The sequence below is a fragment of the Alexandromys fortis genome, unplaced genomic scaffold (assembly GCF_014885135.2).
Source record: "Alexandromys fortis isolate MF-2015 unplaced genomic scaffold, M_Fortis_MF-2015_v1.1 scaffold_384, whole genome shotgun sequence".
NCBI classification, from domain to species: Eukaryota; Metazoa; Chordata; class Mammalia; order Rodentia; family Cricetidae; genus Alexandromys; species Alexandromys fortis.
The window spans coordinates 105288-125601 of NW_026068264.1; the positions used below are offsets into that span (position 1 = coordinate 105288).

General features: G+C 31.4%; 1 protein-coding gene across 1 annotated transcript in view; it reads right to left on the minus strand.

The window, feature by feature from the left end:
• Nucleotides 1-20314, minus strand: part of LOC126494487 (dystrophin-like) — a 449593-nt gene that overhangs the window by 56802 nt on the left and 372477 nt on the right. Inside the window, exons 30-32 of the mRNA XM_050131854.1 lie at nucleotides 12172-12351; nucleotides 11736-11864; nucleotides 9487-9657 (exon numbers count right to left, since the gene is read on the minus strand). Of these exons, the coding sequence (XP_049987811.1) occupies nucleotides 9487-9657; nucleotides 11736-11864; nucleotides 12172-12351 (480 nt within the window). The remainder of the gene's footprint in view (nucleotides 1-9486; nucleotides 9658-11735; nucleotides 11865-12171; nucleotides 12352-20314) is intronic.

The window sequence follows — 20314 nt, forward strand, 5'->3', positions numbered from 1 at the left end:
AGTTTAGGGAATTTTTGATTTATTGATAGACTTTTGTTACAAGTGTAGATTTATTTTCTTTTAGCCAGGACAATTGATAAGATTTAGTATTCATTATTAACTAGAAAGGTCTATATGGAATACCATCTTATCAAAAGTATTCAAAATGTGAATATTCAAAGATTTTATTGGGTGACATATACATTAGTCATAAAACATCAGTCTCATTCACATGCATTTTAAATTTTAGATCATTTTTTAAGAAAAATATTCTAGGTATCCCTTTGTGTGTAAGAAATTTTAAGTGGGTCTTATATGGAATTTCAAGATTCTCTATCAGTTATATATTATTTTAAACCACTTTTTACTGTGTCTTTCATCTGAATATAGCATTATCTAATCAGTGATATGCTTTTCCCAAACAGATTTTTTCATTCTTTGAAATTACCAACACCTTAGTCTGCATTTTGCATAGCAAATATGACCTGATGCTTTTATATGACAGGATGGTTATTATATACATTACAAAATTTTAAAACATCTTGCACATTGATTTATCATGATCACTTTTCACAATTAAATTGATAAAATAATCAACCTAATTATTTCAACTATTTTCAAGAAAAAAATCAGTCACTTAATGTATATGTGATTACTATTCTATATATGAAAAACTAGTAAAACCTAATTGCTGTCTTTAATAATTCTCTAGTTCACCTGCATTGCATGGTTTCAAATTCTAATGAGAAAGACATTATTGCTAACCAGTGAAAGTTTTCAATGCCATGTTTTCATTGTACATTATTTTGAATTATTATGCAAATTATCTGAAGAAATGGATGATATGGAAGTGTCTGTTGTTTCAAAGCTCACTCAGACCTGGGTGTGGTCATGCACATCTGCAATTTGGGTACATTGGAGGCTGCTCTAGAAGAACTGGAGTTGGGATCAGTCAGACCTCCATGATTAAGCCCTGCCTCATAAAACAACAGGCAAAATGCATGAGTAAATAAACTCATAAATAATTAAAGTTCAGTTTAATGTACTAAGTTTATAATTCTTGCTTTTCAAAATTGAATTCTGAAACATTCTCTATGCTAGTTGAAGGCAATGATTGAAAATCATCTTAATTGTCAAATAAAATATTTTTATTTAAATAAAGAAAATTTGTGACCACATCAAATTTAGAATCATAATTATGTCACATTATATTAGGCAATGAACACAAGATAAGTTTTAGAATATACAGAAAATAATACAAATGAAGTTATGACATTAGTGAAGCATATATCAATTATTAGTTGCACAATTTAATCTTTTACTTACCTTTATATATTAAGAACTTTAGCATGACCGTGCAGTTACACAAAAATACATAGAAGATAGAACATAGAAAACTTTAATAAACAGATAAATGGACACAAAGAAAGAAGAGACAGAGAAACTGAGAAGGACAACACGTTGTTTTCCTTGATATTTTAATATTCTTTTAAATTGCTTAACAACTATTAATTGTGTTTTGTTGAAAAATTGAAGGATTAATGAGACTTAAAGCTCTATTGAAGCTTTGGCAATAATGGTCACTTATATCACAAGCCAACAAAGAATAAAAAAACTGAACAAAATTAAAATAAATTACAAACTGATTCACTAGATTTTGAAAGACTTTATAATCCTTTATCATACTTTATTGATAATAAAATATTAGCTTTTTTGGTTAAATATTACTTCAGCCTGTACATATACAATCGCATAACAATGCACATGTTTACACAGATAGCATTGTAAACATCTGTTAATCTTGACTATGGAATCTCAGTCATCAAAATAAAAGCACTAGATGGGAACACAAAGTGGAATTTAAACTGAAAATTAATTATCCATATGCTACGGTTTGGTTTAAAATACCTTAAGCTCAATCAACGTGTTTCTCATGTTGCAGGCTTGAAATCGTTTTTATCATTACAACAACTAAGCAGGAAATGAGGAAAAACTAGCTAATGACAACTGAAAGAGTAAAGTTAATTTAAGGACAACTAACAATCTCCAACAGAGAAGAGACTAATGACATGATATGGACAGTAATTTCAAATTTTCTTGTGTATAGAATAAAGAAAACTTACAAATATAAACAAGATTTTTTTTTTAGAAATCTTTATCTGTGTAAGGAGAAAGAGTAAGAAATCAATAATTTGTGGGCCTATTGACTTTTTAAATTTAAATTTAAACTATGAGAAAACTTATGAAAAAGTTGAAATACATTATGCAGTATGTAGTATCATTTACTATTAGGAATGGTTTGGTAATAGGGATGGTAATTTATGTGCCAGGTACCAATTTATTTTAAATGCTTTATTGATGAAAGTATGGCTAAGTTTTGCAGTTCAATAGGAGGATTACCCAATACCTTTCTATTGCTTTTTAAGTTGATAAAATATACTTGAGATTTGTATAAATACTGGTTGTGGAAGACACTGCTAGATCAAGAATCATTGGCTAACTTCATGTTAAGTGTTCCTAAAAGTATCTCTCCTTTTCATGATTTGAGGGTTCAGTTGTATCAAATGGAACAGGAAGGATGCAACTCAAAATTATACTGGACAATTTGATGGGGCTAGATAGATTAAATTTAGAATGACAACATTTTGGAAAACTGCATTTTCAACTTTCTACATTTTATCCACTCAGACATTCTCTTTAGGTCTTTGTGATTTTAAAACAACATGCACTAAAGTTACCATTTAAAATAAAATTGGATATAGTCAAACTAATATATCATAGATCAATCATGATGATTTTCTGAAAACAGAAGTAAAACACTATGTTGGTAATGAGAAAAAACAGTGTTCTAAGCAAAACAAATGAGATCTAAAAATTTCTAAGTAGAACGTCTAACTGTGAGAAATTTGGGAATACAGAGTGTCATTTATATCCTCTAATATTAGATAATCTAATTATCTAATAGTTTGTTGTCCAAAGAATGACTATTTTTCAATGCACTTACACTAACTAATTGGGAAAATTATTTTTGTTTTTATGTTATCTCAACCAGTAATCACCAAATAGCTTTAATTACAATAAATACCATGCTAATAAAACTGAAGGAAGGAGTTGTATCAAAACTCTGTTCATTATATTCAACTCCATATCAGCATTCAAAATATTTAGAATAATTATAAGAGAATATCAAAATTTATATATATTTTACTCTGCTGGCTGTGTAGTCAAATCTAAACGTGAAATAATGTTATTTGAATAGAAACTCTATAGAGTGGTTCAATTCTTATTCACTTCAGTTAAATTTAAATAGCATGTGTATTATATAGTTTGAAAATTAATCTGTTATTAGCATTAAAAATATGAATTATGGATTGTATATATAGCACAATATCTGCAAATTTATCCATAATTTTCATCCACCATCATTTTCTTTTCTTTGTAGAAAATCAAATCAGTATATATTCATATAACATGGATAACTGTGCCAAATCAAGCACTCTAGCTATTTATTTCTGTCAGAAAAGGTGCTACGTGAGAAGACGATTGGAAACAGATTTTAGATTGGGGGAAAGATAAGTATATTCATATTACAAAACTGACAACAGAAGTTATGTTTTAGTTAAAATGACTAAATCTTTTAGGTCATATAAGCTGTATTGCATATTTCACTTTGATGTTTAAGAGATACAAAGTATCAGTCTAATGTATACCCATTATTCCCCCCTCCCCACAAAACTATGTGTTAAAGAAGTCATGTGTTTTTATTTTGTGTGTGTGTGTGTGTGGTATATTGTATCTTATATAGAAAACGTGTCACGTGTCATTGGTTATCTCAAAACTCACTATAATTATCTAAAAGTCTCTGATCTGCAGAAAGATTAGATTCATATCTGCTGATGGTGACTGAAGGTCAAAAAAGTAGACACATATAATTATTATAGCAATAAAACAATAAATATTTAAATATATGATGTTAGATTGTCCAAATCTCATTATAATATAACAATAAATATGTAGAAACTTCTAGATAAATTTTGGTTGTGAGTTCCATGGCCCTATAATGGAATTTAAAGATTATTCCATAAATATATCCTATGGCATATATGTCTTAGTGAATAACTGAAGAAAGGGGGGAAAATTCAACTTTTAAAAATTGTTTGTCATCTATTTCAGGGATAACATGTAAATTGTCCAGTACTTTCAAGAATAAAATATTTTAGATATGTAGAGGTCATATGCATATTTTTTGTAGTATTTTTCAATAAAATTAAATAAATGCCTATGTTCGTAGGAAAGAGCTTTATAGATCATAGGTAAAACTCTTAAAAACATTGAAACGTGGGAAATATATCTTGAGCCTATTTAATTACTGAATCTCAAGCACAGACTTTCTCAACGAATCAGTTTGGAATACTAATTAATCATTGAGTTCCTACCTTCATGACTCTCAACGACAAAAATCTCTTAACTATTTCCAAATACCTCTAACTAGGTAGTTCTGGAGGTAGGCTCTCCTAGGCCAGTTCCATTAAAATCACCCTGAAATTTGTTAGTACTATAAATTTTCAGGCTTCTCTCTACTTTCATTGAACAAGTGTCTCTTGCTGTGAAACTTTTGTAATCTATGTTTTCTAATCACCCAAATTCATACAAACGTTGGAGAGTTCTCTCTTGATTAAAAACTTCTTTATATTCCCATAAATACTCCAGTATTCAAAGTCCTCATCCAGACTATTGTGATGCCTTCCTATCTAGTTTCCCTAATTCTAGACATTTTTCAGTTTTGCTCTCCTCACATACCAGGGCTCTATTCTTTCAACAATGCGTGAGAAAGAATGATTACAAAGTCCTCATTGCATGTAAAATTAAGCACAAGCTATTAGTCTTATTGTCATGACTTCTTCTTTCTTTGTCTAATCAACCTATTCAGTTTTATCATCCACAATTAAGGTTCATGCCCCGTACCCTCTATCTTATAAGGAATCTTAATTTACTCTCTAATGCTGGAGGGAAAAAAAAATTGACCCATCCAAAATTCTAATCTCCTCAAAGGTTTTGGAATGACTGCTAAATTCACATACCATAAAAATGACTCTCAAACTGTTATTCATGAATGTATCCTGAATGTAATTGTAAGTTACATAAATCTATCACATCTGAGCTAACAATAATGTCGCCACAGGACAAAACATTTTGTTCTGGGAGTGGTATATGGCTGATGAGAATTCATCTAGACAGCTCCTTTATTCTCAATTCTATCTTCACAAGTTCCTTAAGACCCACCAACAACCATTTTCTCAAATGCTAATTCCCCTTCCTTCAGATATGGCTTCTAAGAGAATGAAGAGAAATAGTGATTTCCTAAAAAGTAGCATTAAAAAGTAACTTCCTTTTGTCTTTCAAATCTCCTTCCTATCCATCTGTTTCAGGGCACCTTCTGTTCCTAATAGCATCCCCTTGACAACCACCTTGTCATTCAACTCAGTTACTCTAAAGCAAAGAAAGTTAAGCAATGGTATCACTGTCCATTTCAAGTTTGCCAGGGATTCTTAAAGGATTCATGATTTAACTTTATAATTATGGTCTACTCCATTAGAACTATCATGTCCTTACACTAATCTCAATGATTAAGGAATATTACAGGTTCTCAACATCCTGGATATTTGGTCAATTTAAATAAACAGAAAGAGGTAGCATTTTAGGTATTTTAAGTGTAGTATTAGGTGAGATAAAACTTTCTAGTATTTTAAGTTTCATTGACTACCCTTTAGACTAGTTTTTGCCAAAAAAAAAAATTTGCAAAAACATGTCATCTTAACTCCAGTCCATTCTAGCAGAAACCAGGAAGAAAAATTAAGTGTTCTTTTTTTTCTTTTGCTTATCAGTTATTATCTTAGTCCTCAAAATATAAGAACTAAGCAGTGACTCAATATAATCTTCAAAATAACAGCTATTGATATGCATTCTTTTTCAGCATTTCAAACTTTTAAAACAATTTTTCTAAATATATGATTCTTACATCATTTATCCACATGATGATACTGAACTTAAAGGGAGACTGGCATCATCTTTGTAATTTGAATATTTCAGGGACATCCTGAGATTTAAATGAGAATATGCCAAATTATATAATTCATATATATTTACCTTTTTACCAAAGCAATTGAGGAGTTTCAACTTAAGAATACTCCTCATGCTGCTCTGTCCGGATCCACTATCAACTGAGAATTCAAAGGCTCACTGTTTTGACTTTTAGAATTTCTTATGATAGAGAGTTTGTGTCAGAAATATAGAAGTATGCCTTTCACTAGCAATGACTCAAAAGAGCATAGACGAGTAAACAGTGACTTCTCATGATAATCTTTGCAACTGCTAAATGGCTAGTCTAAAATTAATCCTTATATTGAGTTCCTAATATACTTCAGTACCGAATGGCTTACATATTTCATTTATCATCAAATATTTTGTTTCAAGTTACACTTGTTTATGAGAAAATCTACCTAGAGAAGCAGCCATAATCTTAAACACGCAAGTAATTTGGTTTTGACATCCAAGATTGTACTGACACTATTAGACTCCTACTCTTTAAGCAAAATCATACCTAAGTCATCAAGTATCTTAAAGATGCAATTTATCAAGGCAAAAATACTAATGTGTCCAACTCAAAAGTTATAGGTTTTGGGGCTGACCTAATGTGAAAATTTTAACAACATAGTCTACAGCTGTAATTTATACTATTTGAGATCATTCATAGAAAGAAAAAAATTAAGTGTATAATTTACCCTATCTAGCAACTCCAATATTTTATAATTTATATATTTAATTTTGAATGATTATTTTGAAGCTCAGGGTAATTTTCCTTTAAACTTGTGTTCATTTTCTTATATATCCAATTTCAAGAAATTTTACCTGATGAGATGAGTTTATGGTTATTTTTAAAAAGACAAGTACAAACATATTTTTTTATTTTTCTTTTGCAACCAAAGAATGCACTTCTGTTCCAATAATCTTCATGGATATTTTAACTTCGTTATATTTCAGAATGGTAAAAGCAATTTAAATCCCATTGTGCTAAAAGTCTATCATTTTGAAGACTATGTTTTCTATAAAGATCTTTTTCAATTTCATATTTACCATGAAATATATCTTTGTTATGTGCTATTCTACATTGTGAAGTTTTTTTACGCGAATAAATAAACCTTTATTGAAAAAAAAATAACTGTAAATGTAACTACCTTATACAAAAACTTAGACATAGATATTGTCTCTCTCCAGACTGTTGGCAATGTTAACATTGTTTCCTCGTAGAATTACCTCAATGGTGTTTGAAATTTTCCTTGAATAAGTTTTATATTTAGCATATTGTTATGGTTACAATTTGTTTGATTTTGTGTTTATAAGGTGATATTTTTAAGCATTTTTTTTACACCTTTGCATCTGCACAATTCCCAGCAAAATGGAAGCTCAATATCATTTCTTGGCACCATAAACAGACAAATAATCAGACATATTTTATCTCTGTGGTTTTAGTTTTATCATGATAAACTTAATTATCTCTCTAGAACAGTATCAATTTTTATATCTACTATTTTTTGTAATGAAGGGAAAACAAGAATACTCTATGAGATAAAAATCTCATTGATCTGTCAATATGTATGTCAAACTATTGATTTGAAATAACTTAAGCTTTATTTGGAGGGAAGAATAAAATATGAAATTTGGATGTCCTGCTTGATCCATGTTTTGTAAATTACTTCTCACAAATTCAGGCAAAATATAGAAAAAAAATACATTGAAATCTTGGTTAAGAAGCTCACTTAGATATAGGTAGTACGTGTATTCTGGAGGATGAGCTCTTGGTGTTTTCAATGTAGCTTCTGGGAGTCACAATCTCATTACATAATTTACCTAAAAGTGCATCCATACATTCTTTTGAATATCTTATAACTTAGGACTTTATTAAAATTGTATATTTTTGATGCGGACAACAGAAAACTGAGTAACCCGTTAACACAATAGTATTGAAATATTAGTTCTTTTGTTACTTTTGTTGACTACACCATGGATATAAACAGAAGTAATGACAACTGCTATTTGAGTAGCAGAGTTCAATCTTTAAAAAGTATACAAACAAAAGAAAATTTAAGATCCTGTTTGATAGTTTTCAAATTGTGCACTGTATATTTTGGGTAAATGATTTTTTGAGGATAATTGATGATACAAATTATTTATAATTTCTGATGCTATATTTTATATATTTTGAATCATGCTTAAATATGTACATATATATACATATTCTGACATTGCAGTGCGTTAGAAAATTTAGCAATGATTATATATATATATATATATATATATATATGCGATGACCATATTGATGAAAATAGTTTTTAACACTTTCTCCAATTTTTCCTCAAAACTAATAAATAGGCAAATCATCAATCAGATATACTTCATCTCTGCAGGTTTAGATTTAATATGAAGATAAAGTATAATTGTCCTTTCAGAACCCTAACATAATATCAATACTGTATCTAGTCATTGTTAGTAATTAAGAGAAATAAGGAAAGCCTTGAATTGTTTAATCAATATATATTTCTTTTTTTGGTTAAATTTATTCCATGACTTAACTATATTTATAAATATGTGCTTCTTTCATACATATTTTATATTTGCATGTGCTCCATATTATATTGAAAAATGTATCAGATTACATTGGATACATTTTGAGAGAAATCCTTGCATTTCAAATCTTCACCAAAACATTAAAATGCTATAATCCAGTATATACATATTTTGGCAAACTACTTAAAAGGTTTTGATATCCATTACATGTTATATAAATATGAAAATTATCATGCAAAAGTACCATACTCTCCAGTTCTTCATTAAATAGAATAAGGATAACTAGGCATACAAAACTACAGAAATATTGAATTTAAGTTTCACATTCAGTTGTTTTCATGGCTTGAGCATTTCATCATAACCAAATGGATTTTGTCACAGTGCTTGCAATTTGCTTGAGAAAATTATATATACAAATGTGCATAACAAGTAAAGAGGTACAAATAACCTAGATCATGCAGAGGTACAAGGCCTCATGGTGGATATTTGATATGCATTACACATAAGCAATATTATACTTAGGAAAATATTTCAGTAGTGCTCAGTTTAGATAGATGTCTTTTGTGCTTTTTATTTTTTGGCCTGCTGCATGCTCTGTTACTTTGTTGTAGGTGATCCCTGAAAGTACAAATGTAAACCAAGCAGGGTGCAGTTCTAGCATAGCTGTGGCAGGAAAAAGTGTGACAGAAAGAAAGATATAGAGAAAGGAGGAGAGATGTGACTCCATGATAGTCAGCGGTAAATTTTCCTTAAGCATATTTTGGCCTTCTTACTCCTTTTGAAAACCTTGTTGTGGGGATTTCTTGATCCCTTCAGTGTATTGCGCAACCTTCTCAAGAGATCATTTAGCACAAGTTTCCACCTTGGAGTAGATCTTCCTACCTTTCCAGTCTTAATTCTCTGAGAAATGGCTGCAAACCGACGGTTGAGCTCAGAGATTTGCGGCTCTACTACTTTCCTGCAGTGGTCACCTCGGTTTGCCATCAAGTTTGCTGCTTGGTCACGTGTGGAGTCCACCTTTGGACGGATGTCATTCATTTCGGCCTTTAAACGCTATATTCCATGAGTAAGAAACAGGGCTTTAAGTTAGTAATCAAAACTGGAACAGACACAGAGGAAGAGAGAGAGTAAGAGAAAGAGATGGAGGGTGGGGCAGAGGAAAAAATGGAGAAGATGCCACAAGGAAAAAGTGTGCATATATCCAGAAGAACAGAGTGGGAAGAACAACACAAATTTCAATAAGAGTGAAGTGGAATGAAACTGTGTGTGAGCTTAAAATTACTAGGACAGTATTTTGAAGTTTCATATATGTCTCTTTAATCTGTCTACCTCCTCTAAGGAAAGACAAGGAAAAATGTCCTGGCTTCTAGTTATTGTCTGGGAACAAGTGTGTTATTATGCATTTAGTCTTATTTCCTTTTATCCTTACTGGAATTAATAGTTATGGCACCAGTGAATTATGTGCTCCAGAGGGAAAATACTGGAAGCACAATTTTACATTCTTCTCTGATGCATCTCAGATCTTCTTTATTTTCTTCGATATCAAGGGAAAGATTGATTCCCTAGTACATAAATATTCTGCATTGCTTATAAAAGGAGATGGGATGCACATAAACCAACAGCCAAAAGCCCATATGTCGAATATCCAGTTTAGATAATATTAAAATATTTGCATGAATTTTACATTTACATGATACCCTTGATTATAATCAACTACCAATTAAAAGTATAGAGTAAAACACAAATCCATTCAAAGACATAATCCATATAGTGAGGTTAATATTCATGAGATATCCTAGAATGTCTTTAATATTTTAATAGAAAAAGAAATTAATTGACACAAACACAAAAAAATAAGAGCTGATTATGGTGGAGTTCAGCTAAGAACTCCACACTCTTGAAAGACTGACAAGAAGTCTGCAAATAAAAAGGTAATGTATGTTACATAATGCATTCACGTGACTAGCTTACATAATTTAAGAAGATCCTGTTTCAAAAACTAGTAACTGAACTAAAGGAAAGACAGAAAAGACAATAATAGCTGAATTTTGAAGCAGTAATAATTATCGTGTATTGTTTAAAATTTCAACCAAAAATATACTGAATTATTAATTTAAATGAGATCTGACTCTTTTAATTTCATTGAAAAATAAATAAAATAACATCAAATAGAGATAAAGTATCAAGAAGATATAGTTCCAATTTATATATCTTGTTATAGAAATCATGTTTTAAAGCAAAGTTTAATTTGATCTTGTAACATAAAACATAGTATGCCTGAATAATAAATTTAAAAATGAGATAACCTATTTTAAAATGTTACTTTTCTTTACATATGCATGATATTAAAAATTTGGTTTATATAAGTTGTTGATAATGGACAATATCATGTCCAATATTCCTTATCCAAAATGCTTTAAAAATTTATTTATGTTTTTTCTAAAATATATGCATATCCACAATGTGGTATCTTAATGATTGGTCCAAGAACAAACAAAAATTAATTTATATTTCATAAATAAGTATCAATTTATCTAAAAGTTAATTTTCTGTAATATTTTAAAATAATTTTGTAAATGAAACAATGTTGAAAGTTATAATATATTCTACTGTGAAAGGATAGAAATATTTTTTTTAAAGCTCAGAGTCTGGAACACTCTGAACTTAGTGTTTTTTAGACCAGAGATACTGAATCTACTCTTAGATTGGAATTTGTTACTGGCAGATAAAAAATGAGTATTTATTGTGGGCTATATGAATGGACACAAGAATACTGACATTATAATAAAAATGAATTTAAATGTGACAGAAAAATAAATACTCATAATTCTTTGTGATCTGAGATTGAGTGAGTATAGAGAGGTCAGACATGAACTTGAAAAACTATCTAAATTTTAGAATTCTGCAATGTCAGTAATTCCAATAAAAAAGGAAAATAGAAAGGAATGGAGGGAGCAAAATAGGAAAGAATGGTGGATGATCAAAAGAAGGAAGTGACACAGAAAGAAAAGAAATAGAGATGGCTAGATTTATAAAAAAAAAAAGTCTAGTCTTTGGTATTTTGTGTTTGAACATGATTGTTTTAACTTGTGCAGCTTGAAAACGACTTCTCATAATATTCTCTTTACTACCTTAAGAATGTCTTCCTTTTGTTGTAGTTTCTTCTTTTCAGATTCATCCAAAAGCTCATCTGTGCGAATGATCCACTTTGTGATATGTTGGACATTCTGATCAAAGGTTTCCATGTGTTTCTGGTATTCCTGAATTGTACAGAAACATGCCATTTTTATTGGTTAGACAAAATTCTTAGAACATTTGTTCTAATTTGTAGAAAGAAAAGAATGCAGTATTTAAATTGCCTTAAAGTCACACATCAAAAACAGAAATTAGTATTAAGTATTGTAAAATATCTTAGAATTGTGGTGTGATATATCAGTATATATAAATTGTAGTTGAATTTTAAAACAGAGACATTGTTCCTGAATTCTTATTTTCTCATTTTTATTTTGCTTTGTTTGTTTCCTTGTTGACAAAGAGGAGTGGAAAAGCTTCTGCCACTTTTCTTACCAACAAAAGGTTTAGCCATTCTTCTGCTCTAGAGGTGACAGCTATCCAGTTACTATTTAGAAGACTCAGTTTATCTTCCACCAAGGTTTCCTTCTTGCCCAACACCGCTTTCAATGCCTCTCCTATTTCTGTGACACTCTTCAAGTGAGCCTTCTGCTTCTCAATCTCTTTCTGAGTAGCCTGTAGGAAAAATTAACATTAAGCTTCGAGTAAAGCACCATGTGTAGCGTTAAGACTTAAACTTGTGAAAGGATTGTGAGTTTGGTTCCGATGCAAAGATTTGTAAGGCCATAAATCTACAACAATGTGTTTATGAATGATGAAATCCTTCCATATTTTTTTATTGTAGTTTCATTACTGGGTATACAGGATGTTTACTATTAAACAACTGTGATTGATTAATTAATCAAAATTATATATATTTAAAAACTAAGTCTTCAGATTTTTAATTTAATATTGTATGTATTTAATATTGTATGTTCATTAATTTAATCATGCATTGGCTAATGACAGACAATTTAAGACTCATTTAAAAATAAATACTGTTTTTTAGAAAACTAAACAACTATGGTTCTAATATTTGACTGCAGCAGTATTATCAGCCTTTTGGAGATATAAAGATTTTTGATACCTCATTAAACTTAATGAACCCTTCTCATAATGTGTTCTAAAGTATGAAATAAAAATACACAAAACTGATAAAAAGAGGAAAAGTCATTTTTAAAAGAAGCCAATGTTTTAATAACCAAAATCAATGTTAAAACAAAACAAAATCACTGAGGAATAGCAATAATAAATCAGGGTAAATTCACAAGTAGAATCAAATAAAATTAAGTATAAACAAGTACAGAAGTGTTCTATGCAAGGAAGCTATCTCTATCAGACAGCAGATTTTTCATTCCTAGGTGTTCTCAAAAAGTCTTTTCTGAATACATCACAATTCCTTATAGTGATCTTTTCTCCATACTATCAGATCCTAGTCAACTCCTGATGCTTGAGTTCTGTTTTTGTTAAGTCTCAAAGTCATCCAGACAAATGATTAACTGTGATGCCTATTAAAATAATCAGATCAGACAGTGGTCACTACACTCTCAGCTAGTATCAATTACAGAGTCCTGGCTCTTCCACACTTCCCACACCTACTCTCCACCCTAAACTTCCCTAGGCCCTAAGGATCTTTCCTTTTCCCAAACTTCTCTTTCCTATTTAACTTCAGCCATTTTGGCTACATGGTCTCTTGTTTTTTGGTCCTCACTTGGTTCTCTTTGCCCTTTTGGTCTTCTTTTGCTTCTCCTCTCTTCTCTTCTTCTTTTGCTGACCCCCCTCTTTTTTTCCTTTCATAATGCAGTCTGTTCTGTTGGCCATTTTCAGCCTGGACTTTTCCAAATGCCTCTGGATGTCGTCTCCCTCATATTTAAAATAAAATCCTCCTCAACCATACCTAGAAGCAGTCATGTCCTTATTTCCAATCATTTTTATTTTTGGACATCAAATCAACAGAAAGAATAAACATGCTAAAAACAACTATTGAAAAAATAATTATTAATGAATATTCATTTTCACATATGGATTTTTATGTTTGGATTGCGGTTCTCATTTTAGCATTAAAATACCAGTACTGAGATAACTTGTGCCAAAGAATTTATCTGCTTGACAGAAATGATTACTTATAATGTAGGTACTGTTTGTTGTACATGAGTGAAACTAGCATTTCATAAAATCAATTTGTAACATAATTACACATAATAATGAGTGTTTATTGTATTCCTCTTAGAATCCAGACATCATTGTAGAATTGCCACAGATAATACTATTAAATGTCTTTTGGAATATGAAAATACCAGGTTTGGGAAGACATAGTTCATTGAGTTCATTGAGAAATGAATAGACATGGACTAGATTTCAACTCTGTAAAAAAAAAAAAAACCTTCTGTAAACTAGTGGGCAAAATATATTCTTTACAAATATAGAAGGTGACCATTGTTCTAGGTATGAAAGATAAAAATGATATAGAAGAAAATATCATTCCTGCTTTTATAATAAATTATACTTAGGGTTTTGTTTGTTTGATTTTCCCTCAAGTTTCAATGTGTAAGCTCCTTACACTGATATTAAGGTGAGGAAAAAGTAAGATTATATGCACAATGTTATACTTTGACCTAGTTGCCAATTGCATATACTTTTGGAAACATAAGAAAATCAAAATTGGAACTGCTTAGGTGACAGCAAGGAGTTTTATGATGCAGCAGAAAATGATTAGCATAAGTAGAATTCTACTGAAACAATAATTTCTGCAAATGTTAAAATTTTTGAGTACACTATATGAGTAGGCAAGTGCAGAAATACTAAGAACTAAGTTTTATAATTTCTAGTAAACAAATGTACTATTACCTGGCTACTAAATAGTTAAAGGCTGCTATGCTTTCATTATCATGGTAAATTAGGTAAAACAGATTAATTTCTTCTTATAAAAATTTACATTGTAATTCCTTTAGTCACCTGTAAGACTGCACTTCCGGGTTCTGAACCCCGCGCATATACGTACCCTGTGCACATGTGTGGGTCACCCCCCAACTGCGTCACCAGCGTCTGATGCAGAAACCCCCAAATGCAGTGGCAGGGCACAGCATTGCCTCTCATCAGCATCTGAAGTGGGCATGTCTTTCCCCCCTTTGCGCATGTGCTGAGGAGCCTTTAAAAACTAAATGTGCCATTCCCACGCTCTCTCTTCTCCCCCTTCTGTCCACAGCGTTTTGACCGAGCTCGTGCACCTAATCTTCTTAATAAACTCGTACACGTGGGTTCGTTTGTGTCTCGTGTTCTCTCCTCATTTCCGCCGGACATTTTTATACATTGTAGTCATAGACAACGTGAGAAATGTATTCAGATCAATTCCTCATAGGTAGTAGTGGAGGAAGGTGATTTTAGAAATGATGAGGTGCGTACACTGTAGTGAATACACTAAATCATGAATTCACATTTTGATGGGGAAACCTACTCTGTTGGTTTCTGTTGATGTTCTTATTTTTAACTTTACACGTATAAAAGTTATTACAATAATTATCTTATTTTACATAAACAAACATGTAGTCACTATTCTCCAGGAACACAAGACAGGCCTTATTTGTGCTTGAAAACATCCTACTATCTCAACTATATATTCTTCCAAGTTTTCAATGCCTCTGAAAATTTCCCATGATAATTATTCTAATGATAGCTTCTATATATAATGGCACAGTACACTCATTCAATCCTTTTAAAACAATTTCTTAATGGCAGTCTGCTTATAGTTTATATTTCTAGCTAACCACACATTTATCTGAATATCTACTTTACAGGCATTTATTACATTATCATCCCCTTTACTAGGATACTACCATAATTTTATTTTAGTTATTATTTATGTCTTATGCATTAAAATGTATATGAGAGACTAACTAAAACAATATGCTTATAAAAGACATCTTCAAATGTTTGGCCATACAAGTATATGTGTAACCACCCTAGCATTTCTAATCATGAGAAACTGGGGGTGCGGGAGAACTGTCTGTATTTTGTCAATCATGTTATAAATAAACGCTGATTGGCCAGGTAGGAAATATAGGCAGAAAAACCAGACAGAAAGTAGAAATGATGTAATGAGAACAGGAGAATTCTGGGAAGGGGGAAGTTGATTCCTCCCACTCCTGCCAAGACCACCCCCAAAGCAGCAGGATGTGATCTGCCCCACTGAAAAAAGGTACTGAGATACATGGCTAACATAGATCAGAAAAATGGGTTAATCAAGAGGTGAGAGTTAGCCAATGAGAGGCTAGAGCTAATGGGCCAATCAGCTTTATAATTTATAGAGATCTATGTGTGATTTTGTTTGGGACTAAACAGCTGGGGGACCGGACAAGACAAAAACCCCCAAAACAAGCAGGCCTGGCCCTTCATGTTACAGGGCAGTCGAAACAAAATTAAAAGATGGAAATTTATCATGTTGAGATTTTTAAATTTTAAATGACAATCTATATTTACCTTTAAATTGATAGTATATGCATGCTGTGTTTCTCAAGAGTGCATAATACAATCTAACATGCTTTACACATAGTGGAATTTTAAATTAATTACTTTTTTGAGACCTTGAAATTATAATGGCTTAACGTTGCAGGACATATTTTATTCTTAGACTATGCAACAGAATAAGTTTAAGAATAATATAAAACATTAAAATTTGGATTTTATAGCAATGGATATTGAGTTTTTATTAATAATGCATCATGTAGTAAAGATTTTCATGAAAGCAGAATGTGCAGAACAGAAATTATAGCCATAACTATAATGACAGTGAATAGTGACTTCAATGGCATTTAACAGATGTTCTATTTTCTAAGTAACAGCTGTTTGATGCATTCATTGTACCAAGTTAATGATCTGCTAGTGATATTTCACTTCACAGATTAATTACTATGCTCTCTTTTAAAACAGATATGTAATTTTTCATGGGAATGATAGTGTAACAGACTTTAGAAATAAGAAATGGTTCTCATACTTTTGTAGTTAAGAGGGTGATGAGATGAGGCAATTATTCCCACAAACTAGGAAGAGAAATTAGATTTCTTTAAACAGTATAAGTTTAAAAAAAAACACAGAACATAATTAACAGATATGGATATATACCCCATCAGACTGTTGAAATGAATGGATCTTATATTAATGATATTTTCCAGTGGTGCACAACTGTGCAGAATACTGTGGTGCTAACTACTTTTGGGCTGACCAATTAAACATGAGACTCCAAGTCTACTCATTTGTTTATTTTGCAGCTTTCCCCCGTAGCTTCTACTTGTTGCTAAGAAACCTCTGTCAAACAGAAAGACATTTTGAGATGAGGTTGTATGGGGTAGTAGTAATCATTATATTTTATCATTGAAGTGGCAAGAAAAAAGGTAATTTAGGAAGCTAATAACTGTCCTTTATGTTGAGCTTTGTAAATGCTTAGCCATTAAATAAAAGTGAAAAGTAAAATATGTTATTTCGTAGGTGGTTATTTAAATATTGTCAGGTCCAGAGGTAACTCCATTTCCCCAAATTATTGTTTTGGTTAGACAAAAGCCAATATTCCTTAGGAACTTGCAAAGTAGGTTCCTCTATACAAAAAGTAGCAATTTCCCTAATCACTGGCAGAGGAGATAAATAGCTATCAATGGTGGCTATTAGCATACCAAAGAGCATGCTGGCTAAGGCTCCCTCAGTATCACAAGTACCTGCTACACATCAGAGTCCCTGCTGGCATCCTGGCTCTTCTTCCCTCCCCCTCACCATCTACTATGAATTTAGCTCAGGAGCTTCCATCGCCAGTTACTCCTTATCTTTGATAAACCTGCTATTCTTGTTCCGCTTCCTTTTTTCTCTTCCTCTTTTTTGCCTCTCTGTTTTGCCCAAACTTAGTCTTATTTTGCTGTACCCCCCCCCTTTTTTTTTCTCTTGGTCTCTCTCCCTCTATCTAGCTCTCAGGACCAGTCTGCTGGCCGTGTTCTATCTTGTACTTTATCTCTCTACTCTGGACTCGTCTAGATGCTTTTGGCTATTTTCTACCTCCTAGCTATAGTGCTGTTAGTATCAATTTATACTGATCAGTTATTTTACATTTTTTAATATGCTGAATAGAATTCAATGTTTCTCTTTTTGATTCTGTTAGACATCAACTCCTATAAAACAATGCAATATTTATTACAAAGAAACTAATGGATACAAAATAGCATAGGACAAGAACATTTTAGGGAATCATGTCTAACTCAGGTTTTAGATGGCACTGTGAGTTTAGAGAGCTTATTTAAATTATTTGGAATTTTCAATGATGACACTAAATTAAAATAAATAAAATCTGTTAGTGGTTAAACCAGAAACATATAAATAAATAAACTTAGAGCTGCTACTAAAATTGATCGTTAAGTAAATATCTATGTATTCACATAAATATTTACTTTTATGTATCTCGGGTAAGATGCTAGACAAATTTGTTCATTAATGAGATACTTAGAATTGATTTTCTTGTATATAACTAATCACATTTATTTTTAAAGCATTAAAAATACTATTTGATGATTGAGCAAAGTGTTGTTTACTTGTAATCCCAGCATTTGGGAGGATAAAGCGGGAGGATCATATGTTTAAAGTTACATCATATAGAAGGCTATGTTGACTATAGAAGTGTCAATAAAAAAGTAAATAAAAGACATAACTGCTTCCAAGGAGTTGAGTTTTTTTTTTTTTTTTTATTATAGATAAAAGTAAAACAAGCAGAGGTAGAGACATCTGGGAAGCTCACAGTGAACATGCCTGGCAAATTGGACCAGGCCATATGAGGAGTGGCAGAAGGAGAGAGGAGAGAGTCAGAATACAAAGAGGTCAGGAGGCCAAGAAACCAAAAGGGTTAAAAAGTCAAAAGGGTCACAGGGACAATGTAGTAAAAATGTGTTGAATAGGAACAGAGTGGGAGATGAAGACTCAGTCTGTGGTCATAACTCCAGAATACTCAAACCTCCTATAATTTAAAGAACTTACCAAAAGCCATTGTGATGTGAAATTTTAATGCTTTTTGTTTTGGTTTGATTTCTGTTTGTTTGTGAAGTTAATGGAAATATACCTCTTCAGAAAATTGCGAAAAAATCCTTATGAGGATTCCAAAGAAAAGCACATTTGATGTAAGTTTAAATTGTCTCCTAACTTGCTTATAAAAGGCAACTAGCTGAGTTTCCAAATCTTTCCGTGTCTAGATCTTGTTCTTTATGCATCATTACAGAAATCTTCTACATTGCAGGTCTTTTCCCTTGTCAGATTCTGTTTTATATTCCCCATAAGTCACATGATAAAGAATAGCCTTTATAGCAATAGAACATTTACAGAGGTAACTATTACAATAATATCAAAGTGATAACGAATCTATATGACTAGTGTCATCATAAGAAGATTAATTTGGCATCCAGATATGCCCATAGATGTGACTAATGTGAAGAATGAAAATAGTTTGGACAGAATCAACTAAACTGCCACTTTTCTGAAGAGAAACAGGATAAGAAGGAGGGGATGAGGGAACAGATGGGATGAGAGGAAGGAGGGGAAACTGGTCAGTATATAAAATAAATACATTAAAAAACTACACCCTGATATATATGTTTAGTTTGGGTTGGGTTGTTTTATGGAGACTTATACTAGAAGATGCTAATCACTGATAATTTTTTATAGGTTTACAGGTTACGTGAAACTTTTTTCTCATTCTTTAGTTACTGCGGTAAAAGGTCAGTAAGATATTGCATTAGCCAAGATAATTATCTCTGAAAATGCTTTATCTATGTATCCATTTTAGTGCAAGGTCATTTAACCATGGTACAGCTTTGCTCATCTAAAGTCCATATTTTGTTACCAACTCTGGTAAATAGATAAGGCTACATTAGCTCGGACAAATGAAATAAGAGCAGGAATAAAGCATGGAGCTCTTACCATTCATCACTGAGAGAGAACTACTGTTCTCCACTTCATTATCTTCCTTGTGGGTGAAATTTAAAACTCAGCAGTAGTGAACAAGTTTTATGAAAAGAGTAGAAATAACCAAAGATTTTAAAAATATAACCAAAGGACTCTGAATGATTTCTTATGCCAAAGATACTTCCTTTACCCTGAACTGGTAAACTTATTTTCGATAACATCTTATCTTTATTTTCTCTGAAACATTGTACCTTGGCCGAATTTTTAGAATAGCCTAGATTGTAACTAAGCATATAATTGGTGATTTAATCTAAACAAACATATATAAAATCATTATAATGGTAGACTGGTAAGGGATATATGAAGCAAGTTCAATTTTAGTCTATATTATCTATTTTTCCTTATCATAATAATCTCATATAATATATGATTTTGAAACAACATCTGTAACTTGAAAGAATTATTCTAAGTGGAGAGAAAAGAAATGTAATCCACCACTATTTATATGAAAATTTCACCATTACAAATCCTGTAAATTGTCACAAAGAGAAATGGTTTAAAGTGTGGCATCATATTATAAGTTTTTGCATAATGCACTTTTTTCAGATTTGAAGCGTAATGTTTACCCTTACTAAACTAAATATAAGTGCAATTAACGTCCATAGCTAATTAA